Here is a 13,083-nt window from a genome sequence, read left to right on the forward strand (position 1 = left end):
ATACTTATATACCCATATTTACAATAAATTTGTCCCGCCTCATAGACGGAGAGTAATATATTCAGCTGCTATGAAATGATAATGATTGAATACCGAATTAGTCCCGACGGTTAACCCGGCTTCACACAATTCGGCGACAACGGATGATTCGGAAGCCCCTCAGCCATGTAATACAGTACCTAGAAACACTGTAATCGCGCCCTGTGCCTAAAGCGGAGCATGGCGAGTCAGGTTGGCGATGCGCCTTAGTTAGTTACTTTTCTGAGATGACGTAGGCGGCACCGAAAATGTTTTGACGCCGAACCGCCGACGGTCTGCCCCACCAGTTTGGGAAGAATTCTGGGCCGTTCACGATGCTAAGGGTTGAAGATGCCGAATTGCCGAAGGCCAATCCACGATATTGCTAAGAATGATTTTGCGCCGTAATAAACTCTCGGAGTTAGCTCGGTGAGGCTATCCAACGGTTGAGATCGCGAACGGAGCAATGAAATCGACACGAAAATGTATGTTAGAAGAACTAATGGCGACGAATAAATATCTTGTCGAGTTTGCTCATGATATGTTCGTTTTCAGAATCAATCGTTTATCAACCTTGAACAACTCTTCCTCCCTTCTCAATACTCTTTCAACTTTTTCAACTCTCCAAATATTAAAAACAATGGCATTTGTTGCGAATGGAAATCAGTACGACTTCATCGTCGTTGGTGGCGGGACTGCTGGTAATGCGGTTGCCGGACGTCTCGCTGAGAACCGGAACGTCAGTGTTCTCATCGTGGAGGCTGGTATTCCCAACCCTGACCAGGTCTCTGCCATCACCACGCCCTCCCAAGCATTCGGCCTTCGCGGTAGCAAGCACGATTGGGCTTACAAGTCGACCATGATTAAGCGTGACGACTATGAGCGCATCGAGAAGCCCAATACACGAGGCAAGGCTCTCGGCGGGTCTTCTTGTGCCAATTACTTTACCTGGATTCCTGGCTCTAAGCCAACATTTGACGACTGGGAAGAATTTGGCGGTTCTGACTGGAATTGGAATGGTTGCGTTGAGTACCTTCGAAAGTGTGCTACCTACCATGACGACAAGAAGCTATATCCTACGGATCTGAAGAAAATCGGCACTGGCGGTCCCATCCAGATTGAACACGCGGATTTGGTGCCCGAGATGAAGCCCTTCCGCGATGCCCTCACCCAGGCGTGGGTATCTAAGGGTGAGGCGTTGACTGAGGACATCTACGAGGGTGAAATGAGGGGCCTCACCCACTGTGTCGATACGATTTACGACGGTCAGCGCCAGGGCAGCTTCCTGTACCTGAAGAACAAGCCCAACGTCAGCATCCTCTATGGTGTCGAGTCCAAGCAGCTGATCATCGACCCCGACACCAACACCTGCCTTGGTGTCACTGTCGTCAACCCTGCCACTAAGTCTGAACTCAGTATCTATGCCAGCCGCGAGGTTATTCTATCTCAGGGTGTCTTTGAGACCCCTAAGTTGCTGATGCTCTCTGGTGTTGGTCCTGCTGCTGAGCTTTCCAGGAATGGTATCGAGGTCAAGGTCAACTCTCCTCATGTTGGCCAACACCTTTTGGACCATCCCATTGTTCCCTTCGTCCTTCAGATTAAGGATGGCTACGGTCTTGATGACTATATTCTTCGCAATGGCCCTGCCAACCAGGCTGCTGTTGCTCAATACAAGCGTGACAAGACCGGTCCTATTAGCTCTGGCCTCCTTGAGCTTGTTGGATTCCCTCGCATTGACCAGCGTTTGGAGAAGTACGAGGCATACCGTGAGGCCAAGGCCGCTAACGGTGGCCTTGATCCCTTCGGTCCGGCTGGTCAACCTCACTTCGAGCTTGACTTCGTCGGCCTGTTCAGCTCTGCATTCCAGTGGCATTACCCAGTTCCCGAAAGTGGCAATTACATAACTGTCATTGTTGACCTGCTACGACCCCTCTCTGAAGGCCAGGTCACCCTGAACAGCGCTGATCCGCATGTCCAGCCCAACATCAACCTCAACTTCTTTGGCAACGATCTGGATATCCTTGCAATGCGTGAGGGTGTACGCTGGACCTATGATCTTCTAACCACGGGCGCTGGCTTCAAGGACATCGTTGTTGCGGAGTACCCCTGGAAGATGCCTCTCGATTCCGATGACGAAATGAAGAGGGCTGTCCTTGACCGTAGCCAGACTGGTTTCCGTAAGTGCACGTCTTTAAGAGAATGGGGTCATTCACTAACAAGTTTCACAGATCCTTGTGGTACTGCCCGTCTCTCCAAGAGCATCCAGCAGGGTGTTGTTGACTCTCGGCTCCGTGTCCACGGCGTTAAGAATCTCCGTATTGCCGATGCTTCCGTCATCCCGGTCATCCCAGACTGCCGTATCCAGAACTCTGTCTACATGATTGGCGAGAAGGTTAGTACCTAATAGCTCGATTCAGAGGGCCCAACTAACGCAATCACAGGGTGCCGATATCATCAAAGCTGACCACAAGGATATCTATGAGTCTAAGAATATCCCTTACTTCTCTAGCCGTCTCTAAGTCGACAGTCAGACTGTTTTTCTCAGCACAGTTTGTGAGAAGCACAAGTGTGCAAGTTTGAAAGTGGTAGAGTATTAGATGCTATAGACTTCCTTTGATAGACTAAATAAAACTGGTTTTCTCAACGCATGTTACACACCGTATATTTTAGACCTCCCCGATTCCTTGATGCAATGAACACGTCCTTGCTATTCACTTCGCCGTTCCCCAGGCTCAATTAACTAGATTTAGATTTAGGTTCCGTTTTGGTTACGCATTTCTTTACACTTTGGCTTTTTACTCAACTTTCTTCCTTTCGACATAAACGCAATTAGATAATGGCAGCAGCAGCAAGCATTAGCCAGGGAAGCGGAGATGGAGAAGAGATTAGACCTTTACTTGCCCTAGACCGTTGAATATCTACTCTTTAATGTACAACGGTTTTCGTTAGAAATACAACGTCTATTGTCCGGACCGCCCCTTGATAAAGAAAGTAACTACCAGCCTCCAGGGCAGAACTCTCAGTCGCTCCCAACGAGCTATATACAGAATACCACCCACTTCTCCGATGTTGTCCTTACCCCCGAGCATGTGTGCATCTGCCAGTCTGGCTCCTCGTCTACTCATTAATCCGATGCAGCCAAACCTCCTGCTCAGCTCGAGCGCTGTATGTGCTAGCCCCCAAGATGTCTCTCATCTGCTGAACTCCGGTGAACAAGATCTGTCGAGCGACAAACCAGCGAATACCCTCACTACACGGCGGGCTTGTCAAACTGCCCTGATATGTCCAAAACTCGTTGAAATGCAGAACACTCTCCAAGGCGAGATTGTGGTTCAGTGTCGTCTCTTCGGTCTTCTCCGTCTCGTTGAATCCAATTGAGGGAGGCAGTTGGCTGAAGAAGGCGTTGTCCCTGTTGCCGGGATCCAGGCGAAAGGCAAGTACAGCCTTTTCATGGCCTTCGGCGTCGACGTGGACAAAATGCATCTCGGCCTTGGAACGGTCACCGCCAACTGAATGGTCAGCCGGAGAGTGGATGTGCCATCCAGCTAGGTACACTGTCTGATTGTCGTAGGTGATGGAGGGATTGGTAGTCCAGACATTCTCCTCGTGGGCAAGAGTAAAGGCTGGCCCGTAGCCCCAGTTGAAGAAGGTGCCGTTCACTTCGTTGGGATAGCTAAATTCGATTTGGTGATTGAGTGCCAGCCCATTACTCAGGCTGAGAGGGATAGGTGACTGCTGGGTTCCAGTCTGACACAGGGAGTACTCTTGAAGAATTATTAGCAATGGTGAACTGGGATATTGAGAAGCGAGGACACACACCAGGATCGAGACGTCCCCAATTGAAAGACGCTTCGTAAGCCCATTCGGCCTTGGGATGCACTTCCTGGCGCTTCCTGATGGCCAGTGACGCTGCGTCATGTCTAGCACAAGCGGAGACACCAGCAGCGAGAGTGGCAAAAGTGACCGAAAGGCTGATCTTCATTGTGAGCTGTGCTACGTGCAGGAGTGTAGAGATGTTGGTTGATGAGCAGTGATTAAAAGACTGAGGTTTGTCCAGATCTGCAAGTTATATGTGAAGTTTCCCCACGGCAATTAACCTTTCAAATGAACTCATCTTTTAGATCTAGTTAAAGGGGCGCATGCTTGCAACACGTCACGCTTCAGGCTGGAGCACCTCTCTCACATTGCGCCTGCGAACCAGTCTTCCGGCATTCATCAAGAGCCCTTTTCCCCAGACTTTGCCCAGGCCCCAGCTACCCTTAGCGTTGGCATTTGCCGCTATAGTTAATGAATTGCCATCTGATCGGCGTGTGTAATTTCGTTTTTCACGAATCAAGAACCAGGCCATGCGGCTAGCTCAAAGCCTAGCCCATACTGCCCAGCGTTCCGGGCTCCCTCCGCCACTCTAGGAGGCAGTGCTTATAGGTCGAGGTTTATCAATGCCAAATGTCGGTCTTGGCAATGGCTTTATACGCTCTGAGGGGGATCGACTTACTTAGTTCGTAACCACTTTTTTGCCCGTTGTAGTTGACTAGTAACGTTCCTCCAATTTTAAATCACGCACCGCCTCGCGCTTGTATTCAATGTCTATGCCGTTTTCGGCAGGTAAATGGCCTTCTCGCAGTCTGCAAAGCCACAAACCATCCGTGGCAGTGTGGTCTCAAACCTAAGATTGCCACCCGGTGGAATAAGTTAGTTCACTTGCCAAGTAAGCTTAATTCGGCATCCTTGACGAAGAATTACCGCTCACCCACCGCTTATCTGGGTGTGCCATAGTCGCGACAGCACTATTGTACCATAATTTCTCTCTGGAATATGAAGTACGGGGATGGTTCCAATTGAGATTACGACCTAATTATGACTATTACGAGTAACCACTCGAATCCCAACCAGCCTATCTTCCGATGCCTATTATTTTAGTTGGCTGATATCCAAGGTTTCCAAGAAATAGGAAACCTAGCAAGATGGTACTAGGACATTCTAAGCCACCAACTGCCGCCAGGAGATCTTTCCCCTACGCGAGCGGTGTGGCTTTTGATCCTGGTTTAAACCTGCTGAGACGTCATTTGCCTATTTCTTGCTTAATAATTATCCAGCTAGTTAATACCGCCTTACCCACTGCCGCCTCCATCTCGACCGTTGCACATTTCCGGTTGACAAGCCACTTCTGTGTTTTGATGCCTTGCATAAAAACACAGACAGTCGGTGAGGCATTAGACAGGCTGTGCAAACTCTATATGCGTTGGGCACATCGCGAACAAGCCCCCTCGTTGCTTAGCTTATGACAGCATCGAGCAACTTTTGAGTGCATTGCGTCCAGTGACAGGAGAAGAAGGGATGTGTACTTTGATGACGACATCGGAGCTATTCCCGGGAACGCCGAGGTTACGATTATGTCCGAAGGGCTTTTCGACTTTCCACAGAAGTGTACGCGTAAAGGCAATGAGAATATGCCAGTGGGATGAAGGACACTGCAGATCCCCGACAACGGTTCAGTCCTGGCCCAAGATATGCGGCTCGTTGATGTTCAGCGGCCACATCTGGTCTTCATTGGAGTTGAACCACAATTTCGTGTCCCCAGCCTCCCACAACCAGCTCCGAGGGATCGTCACGGCAGCGCTAGCAAGAGCCAGAGCAGCTGTCAAGGCTGTGCAGATGGCTATAAGGGTCACTAGAAGCCATATCGATTTCTGGGATGAAAGGTCGCCGAGACAAATTGCGATGAACTCCATTGACCATGGCATGATACGTCGGCGATGTTAAACCTGGTCGTGATGGCCGAAAAGGTTACTGCCCTACCTCTACAGAGCTCCATCCAAATGAGCGTGGAGATGAGAGATGCAAGTAATCCAACCATCAAAAGTTCGTGGAGCTTGCTCATGATCACAAGATGACCAGCTTCAGCTGGTCTTTGCCAAGCAAAGATGCTCGTAGAATATTGCTCCCGACGTATCCATGAATGAGGCACCTGGTCATGACAACGAATGGGACGAGTGGATATTAGTACCACGGAGCGACAGCTGTGGCTAGTCTGTTCTTAAATATCAAGAGGTTAGGGTGCCTTAGTACACATACCCAGAGGGGAGACTAGAAGCTCAACAGTAAAAGAAAAGAAAAACACCAACAATAGTATCAACAATAGCAATACTCTATAACTGTTCTATCAATCCATCTTGACCTTCCTCCGATATACCATACTTCTTCAACTTCCACCAGCGCGAAGAAAGCAGATTTACAATCCAATCAGCGGGAAAGCTGCGGAGGAGCTCGTCATCCGCATCTTCCTGATGCAGGTAATCGGCTGCCAACTCATTCAACTCATCAAAATAAATGACACGCTCATGGGGAAGTTCCAGGAGGTGGAACAGTCGTGACCCCTTGTCCTCAAGGCGTGATGCCTCCCAAGCTTCCTGAACCTCTCGAGGTGGCAAGCGGATCTTACCTGCCCAGAAGAGAGCTAAAAGGAATGCCGACTTTTCCCAGGTCAGCCATGTTAGCGACAAGTTCGCTACTCCCACAAAGGCGATGGTGTCCGGATTGTAAATGTCGAAAATGTGCTGATAGAGGCCAGGGACTCGAAGACCCCCTTGTGGTTGTAGTGGCCGGACTTTGGAAAGAAATGGGTAGGTATAGAAGTAGCCCGTAGCAAAGACCACGGTATCAATGTCGCGAACTACCGTTCCATCACTTAAGTGTATCTCATCCTCGGTGAAACGATCGATGGTCGAAACAATCTTGACTCCAGGTCGATTGAAAACAGTGGGATACCGTGGGTGGGGTGACCTTTGCGAAACGTAAATGTGGCCCTTGACGTGAGGCAGAGACTGTAGTACAATATCGATGGCACTCTCGCTTGAACCTACGACTAGGATACGCTGACCGCTGTAGTCCTCTCCAGACCGCCACGTAGTTGCATGCTGCAGGCTACCTTTCCATGTAGTCAGCCCTGGGATGTTGGGCACTCTGGGCACGGAGTTGTGTCCGGTGGCTACGACGAGGTGATCATAGATCTCCTCGTACCAAGTGTCGGTTCCGTCGGGATTCTCTCGTCGCAGAAGGAGTTTGAGACCTCCGGCGCTTCGCTTTTCCACGTCTTCGACGGTCGTACTGCATTGGATCAGATGACTGTAGTCGGTTGCCGTCTGGCGAATAGCGGTTGATATGTCTTCACCTGTCAGGAACGGGTGGATGCCATGCTCGGGTGGCGGGAGCTTGATGGAGGTGTACTGAGACATGACATTGTAGGGGATGTTGGCCTCCAAAGTCTTATATATTGGCGACGAAGTGAAGCGCTGTTGCTGCAATCGGGGCAACGTGGCAGGCAACGTGACATGTGGACGTGGAACTGGCGCATCGACGACCAGAGGCTCTTCTCCGGGAAACTGGGGGACGGACGTTGACTTTTTGTCATAGACCCAGACACCGCCTGGTCCTGGACGCCTCTCATAGATTTGTAAGTGGAAGCCACCAAGACGCTGGAAGGCCGATGCGGTCAAGATGCCACTAACACCGGCACCGATAATAGCAACGCGTGGGATCTTGGCCTTGCCGTTGGTTCTATCAGTGCTGTTGGTTCCATCAGTGCGGTTGGTGCCATTCGTGGACGCATAGGAATTGGGAGGAGCGCCCTCGTCGTCCAGTAGAGTCGTCTCCGGGGTCGCAGCTATCGAATCTTGCGAGTCCGGCTTATGGTTGCGATAGGAAGTATAGCCCTTGGCGCCGTGGCTGTAGAAGGTGTCGCGGTCGTAAGGAGTCAGGGGCTGTCTGAGGCGCAGACGCTGGACCAAGTCTGGGTTGGAGATGAAGCGGCGACCGTACGCCACGGCATCTGCTTTCCCCTCCTCGACGGTGAGAACTCCGCTGACGGCAGTGTAGCCTCCAGCTCCTATGAGAGCAGTCGGTGTGTGACCCGGGGTAGAAGGCGGTGTCTCGTCGAGCAACCTGCGGAACGGTTCGAGCGTGAGGGATTCTGGAGGAATACCCTTGGCAATCAATCGCGCAAGGTTCTCTTCGATGCCCAGGTTTCGTGAGACGCGTGCCTCGCCGATATGAAGGTAGGCTACGCCGCGCCGGGCGAGTTCACGACTGATGTGAAGAGCCTGTTCGACAGGCTGGGACCCGTCGGTCTCGTGGAAGCTAATCAACTAGATTAGAACTCGAGCGAATGCAAGGAGATTGCAGACGATGAGGGGCCATAATTACTTGGAGAACGGGCTCAATCGAACACCGATACGCTGATAGCCCGTAACCTCGGCAACAGCATCAATAACCTCCAACGGGAAGCGACTGCGGTTCTCGACACTGCCGCCATACTCATCAGTACGCTGGTTGATGTTGTCGTGCAGGAATTGATCGAGTAGGAAGCCATTTCCGGAAAGAATCTAAATGCGGAACCACAAGAGACAGATTAAACTCCACGATCTATTCACCCTTAGCAAGAAGGAGGCTTACCTCGATTCCGTCGGCGCCAGCTTCGAAGGCTATCTGGGCCGTCCTCTTGTAATCGTCACGTAGGGCGCGAAGTTCGTCCACCGTCAAAGCATGCGGCACGCCAAAGGGCTCCCCTGAATGCGTGTTGATGCCGGATTCGGCGACAGCTGAGGCAGAGACCGGCAGGTAGCCGTACGGAGGCGGCTCAGGCAATCCAGCGCGTTGTCTGGCACGCTTGACAAGCGCAGGCGACGTGCAGCGTCCCACATGGAACAGCTGCTGGAACCAAAAGCCACCTTTGGCGTGCACAGCCTGGATGATCTTGATAAGCGCCTCCAGCTGTTCCTCGTTGCGTAGCACCGCTGCCCACGGCCATGCTGCTGACTCGGGAGAGATACCCGTGGCTTGAGATATCATCAAGGCGCCGGGGGTCGTCCGTTGTGCAAAGTACTTGGCCGCCAGGGGGCTCTCGGTGTCATTGGCGCTCCGGGCTCGGCCTAAAGCAGCGTGGATTACGCGATGCTGGAGGGTTATATCTCCTACCTTGAGCGGCTTGAAGATAGTCGCTGAAGTGGTATCAAAACCTGGCGGGAACTCATGGGCGTCGTCGGCGATATCCGTGAAGCCACTGGTCGGGCCACGGGAATTCGCCTTGGCCACGAGCTCGACAATGTCTTCCGCGGTCATGGTAAAGAATAGATGATTGATTGCGCTACCTTGAGTGAGCTGTTCATAAACCTGTCCTCCAGCTGCCACAACCAAGGTGCCTATTGCCTGACTATTTGTAGTTGTTTCATTATGTCCTGTTTTCGAGCATGGCTAAGCCAAAGCGATTAAATGTCTCTAGGCCTTGATGCTGCTCAGTGGACAGACGACTTGCAATGGAGATGTGTGATGAGACCATCGTCGAGAGGCATGGTGCAATTTACATCGCGAGACGGAGACAGGGGACAATAATGCCACTGCTAATCCAGATTCCCCTCATCGGTGTCTACAAATCTGCTGGTGGTTCGATCCTCGCTTCTGAAATGCGGAATGAATACCGACAAAATCAATTAAGGATGCGGGCCTCATGTCGCAATCGTAGGATCGAATTGCTACTATGTAGTACTTGCTATAGAATCATGACTGATGAGCCGGGTTGATCATATAATAATTCGTCTGGGTATGGCCACTTGTTATAGAATCATGACTAATGAACCGGACTGATCATATAACAATTTGTCTGCATTGGAATCACGCCATCGCACGGAATGCAACGAATGATGCTCTAGCGCAGACGCAGCCTTTGTCGATAGGTTGGCACCATTAAAACAAGTAGACCAAGAGCACAGTATTGCACATTTGTTCAATTATCTCCGGGATGGTGCGAGAACGGGGTGGGAGAAAGGAATCCCACTCGGGGAATACGGGGCACTAAGAACTCGGTCGAGACTTGGACTTCAGCGACTTCGCATTCATGCCTGTATAGAGAAGAGCTTTGAAGATGGGTTTAAATATGAGAGCTTTAGCCGTGCTGTAAATCCTCTACTATCATCGCCGTGTTTTCGGGTCAGCCGCATCTTTGGTTCCGATATTTATTGGTGTCTCGAGCCAAAGCGTTGAGAAACATGGCTTCCTCAACTGACCCTGAGAAGTATGTTGGAGACGACGTTGCAACCAACAAGGCTGCCGATCTGGCAAACACTATCGCAATGGCGACGCCTGTTCTTGAGGTGAACCAAGGTGAGTCAAAACACTTTCCCCAGGGACTTGCAAGCATGCATCATCTAAATCCGATTGGTTAGATCCCAAGGCGCAACCCACGGCGACGGATGATGTTGCCCGTCGCTATTATCTCGAGAGCAAAAACTTGGATATTTCCGAGGCTGAAGAGCGCCATGTTCTGAGAAAGATTGATCTGTACCTGTTGCCGTAAGTAATCATCAAACATTCGTGTATCTCGGAGCAGAATCCTTCAATCCAGTCTTTTCACGTGGTAGCCGAGCTGACAATTGATTCAAATTAGCATGATGATGGGAACCGGATTCCTCCAGTATCTCGACAAAACCACCATCAACTATGCCGCCATCTACAACCTCCGGGGAGAGCTGGCCATGGTGGGTGATCAGTATTCTTGGGCCAGCTCCATCTTCTACTTCGGTTTCCTCTTCTGGCAATATCCTTCCCTGCTGCTCCTCCAGCGCTTCCCTGTCGGCAAATACTTTGCCTCCCAAGTCATTGCCTGGGGCGTCTTTACTCTCCTGATGGCCAGCACATCCAACTTTGGGGGCTTTGCTGCCCTGCGCTTCTTGCTTGGTGCGGCAGAGTCTATCCAACTGGCGGCCTTCTTTATCATGACTAACATGTACTACAATCGCGCCGAACAACCCCTTCGCTTGATGGCGTGGTACGCCATGAGCCCGTTGGCCATTATCGTGGGGTCGATGCTAGCCTACGGCGTCGGACATATCAACAGCTCGGTTTCCCTGTGGAAGTTCCCCTTCATTATTTGCGGTTCCATATCTTTCGCTTGGGGCGTGTTGCTGCTCTTTTTCCTTCCCAATAACCCTGCGTCGGCCTGGTTCCTGAACGAAAGGGAACGCGCTATTGCTGTGCGCAGACTTGGGAGTGACCAGAACGGAATCGAGTCGAAGACTTTTAAAAAAGAACAGGCCGTTGAGGCCCTCACTGATCCCAAGGTCTGGCTTGCCGCAGTCGGTGCTGGCGCGGGCAATATTCTCACCGGTATCGGGCTGGTAAATAGCATGGCTCGTTTTGGCATGTTTATCTACGCTAACTGTTATCTAGTTCCAAAGTCTGGTCATTCGTAGCTTCGGCTTCTCCAGGCTTGAGACGTCGTTGCTACAGACCCCAACCGGCGGTATCGAGATCATCGGGTTAATCATTGTTTGCGTCATAGCGAGCAAGGTCCCCAACACTCGGATGATTCTATGCATTACCAGTAATTTGATATCGTTGGTCGGCGCCATTATGCTCTACGTATTTGACACTGAGCAGAAATGGGCCCTGATGGCTGGGTATGTGGTCTTGTTACCTCGCTTCAGTCCCGGATAATGCCTTGTTTGAAGTCATATCCATATTGATTTATTGATACACGGCTTACACTGTTCTCTAGTTTTTGGGTCATGCTGGGCTTGATCCCCTGCAACTTCGTTCTGGGACTCGGCACGACCACAGCTAACATCTCTGGCCACACTAAGAAAGTAACCACGCAAGCTATCATTTTCATCTTCTACTCGGTTGGCTGTGTGTATATCCCACGTCATTCTATTTAAAATCGTACGTGAATCTGACAATAAACTACCCGATAGGCATTATTGGACCCCAGCTCTACACAACTCCACCCTACCGACAAGGTCTTCGAGCTAATGTTGTCGCCCTGTGTGTGACTACCGTCACCTCAGTCTCGAGCCTGTTATATTTTATTTGGGAGAACCGCAAGCGCAGACGGTTTTTGGAGGAGAACAGACATCAGCTGGACGAACAGGACTACACTTTCCGCGACTTAACTGATAAGCAAAATCCATTTACCTTCAACGCAATCTAAAGAGGGCGTTAATCGTTTAAGTAATCTATTGAGCTATCTACATCACTATGCCATTGCTCACCTTTATTGCAAGTGGAATTTAACATGCTCTGATTGTTTAGTACACTTGCAAATCCTCGTTTACTGGAAATAGCTAGGGAGTGATTTTCAAGTAACGCACCCTAGAGTTATTTATAACTCAAATTGTGGCTAAACCCTACCTTCCTCCGATTCTGCAGTCTACAATAAATTTACTATGTGGTTGCTATGCCGATCTACACCTTGTCACTTAACCGCTCGGCTCCGAATAGCATAAGGGTGTATATATTGCCCTCCTGCACGTCCGACACCCTAAGTCTATGTTAATTGCTATTTGGTAACCGGCAATTAATTTTTAATGTAAAATTAAAATACACTATAAGCTATAGAGTAGCCAGCAATTAAAATCTAGATAGCTAGCAATTAGCAGTTCCTTAAATATAGGATATAAAGAGAATCTAAAAATTAAATAATATACTAATCTTAATTATATAATTATAGCAATTTACTTATTTTTCACTTATATATTATATTTAGGAAATTATATTATATCTTATTATAGAAGTTAGTATTAATATTCCTTAGCTAATAGAAGTAGCCTATATAGACTAATTAATTAGAGTGCTATTTACTTTTATAAGAATATAGTAACTATAGTAGCTTTAATATAGTAATTAATTAATAAAAGTAAATTAAATTTAGAAGAAGAGTAAAAGAAGTATAAAGTAGTAGAGAATTAAGTAGAGTTTCTATTTAATTTTATCTTTTATTATTATATTAAATAAAGTACTTTTTTATACTTATAAGAACTTTATATTCTTAGTTATTATACTTATAAGATAATTATTATTAAGTATAAAATTAAATTATATTTTTAAGTACTACTCTATAAGCTAGGTAAGGTAGAGATTAAAAAGGTATAAAAGTAGGTAGCTAAGCTTAATATTATTTAAAAATAAAATAGTATCCTTAAAATACTAATTTTACTTAATATAAATATATTAATTAAAGTACTTAAAAACCTAAGCTTAAAGAATTTTAATATATTACTATATTAAATTATTAAT

General features: G+C 48.7%; 6 protein-coding genes across 6 annotated transcripts; 2 read left to right on the forward strand and 4 right to left on the reverse strand.

Annotated features, from left to right (window-relative positions):
* Window positions 1-658: 658 nt before the first annotated feature.
* Window positions 659-2,537, forward strand: BGZ61DRAFT_542061 (uncharacterized protein; the record flags this gene model as incomplete). Its single annotated transcript, XM_046255131.1, has 3 exons — window positions 659-2,195; window positions 2,247-2,410; window positions 2,460-2,537. 3 exons carry the CDS (start codon window positions 659-661, stop codon window positions 2,535-2,537), a joined length of 1,779 nt encoding a protein of 592 aa, XP_046093569.1.
* Window positions 2,538-3,135: 598 nt separating this feature from the next.
* BGZ61DRAFT_375339 (alpha carbonic anhydrase) lies at window positions 3,136-4,000 on the reverse strand (the record flags this gene model as incomplete). The annotated part of the gene is made up of 2 exons (XM_046242398.1): window positions 3,136-3,782; window positions 3,838-4,000. 2 exons carry the CDS (start codon window positions 3,998-4,000, stop codon window positions 3,136-3,138), a joined length of 810 nt encoding a protein of 269 aa, XP_046093570.1.
* A 2,167-nt stretch (window positions 4,001-6,167) lies between these two features.
* Window positions 6,168-7,253, reverse strand: BGZ61DRAFT_375344 (thiol-specific monooxygenase; the record flags this gene model as incomplete). Its single annotated transcript, XM_046242399.1, has 1 exon — window positions 6,168-7,253. The coding sequence occupies one exon, from the start codon at window positions 7,251-7,253 to the stop codon at window positions 6,168-6,170; it is 1,086 nt and encodes a 361-aa protein (XP_046093571.1).
* Window positions 7,254-7,715: 462 nt separating this feature from the next.
* On the reverse strand, window positions 7,716-7,910 carry BGZ61DRAFT_315982 (uncharacterized protein; the record flags this gene model as incomplete). Its single annotated transcript, XM_046238867.1, has 1 exon — window positions 7,716-7,910. A coding segment is annotated over one exon (195 nt), but the record flags the coding sequence as incomplete, so codon positions are not given.
* Window positions 7,911-8,216: 306 nt separating this feature from the next.
* Window positions 8,217-9,135, reverse strand: BGZ61DRAFT_375392 (12-oxophytodienoate reductase; the record flags this gene model as incomplete). The annotated part of the gene is made up of 2 exons (XM_046242403.1): window positions 8,217-8,399; window positions 8,470-9,135. The coding sequence occupies 2 exons, from the start codon at window positions 9,133-9,135 to the stop codon at window positions 8,217-8,219; spliced, it is 849 nt and encodes a 282-aa protein (XP_046093573.1).
* A 923-nt stretch (window positions 9,136-10,058) lies between these two features.
* On the forward strand, window positions 10,059-11,998 carry BGZ61DRAFT_487703 (allantoate permease; the record flags this gene model as incomplete). The annotated part of the gene is made up of 6 exons (XM_046250011.1): window positions 10,059-10,173; window positions 10,236-10,362; window positions 10,457-11,186; window positions 11,239-11,468; window positions 11,567-11,697; window positions 11,763-11,998. The coding sequence occupies 6 exons, from the start codon at window positions 10,059-10,061 to the stop codon at window positions 11,996-11,998; spliced, it is 1,569 nt and encodes a 522-aa protein (XP_046093574.1).
* Window positions 11,999-13,083: the final 1,085 nt, after the last annotated feature.

Source organism: Ilyonectria robusta (genome assembly GCF_021365365.1).
Source record: "Ilyonectria robusta strain PMI_751 chromosome Unknown BGZ61scaffold_88, whole genome shotgun sequence".
Lineage (NCBI taxonomy): Eukaryota > Fungi > Ascomycota > Sordariomycetes > Hypocreales > Nectriaceae > Ilyonectria > Ilyonectria robusta.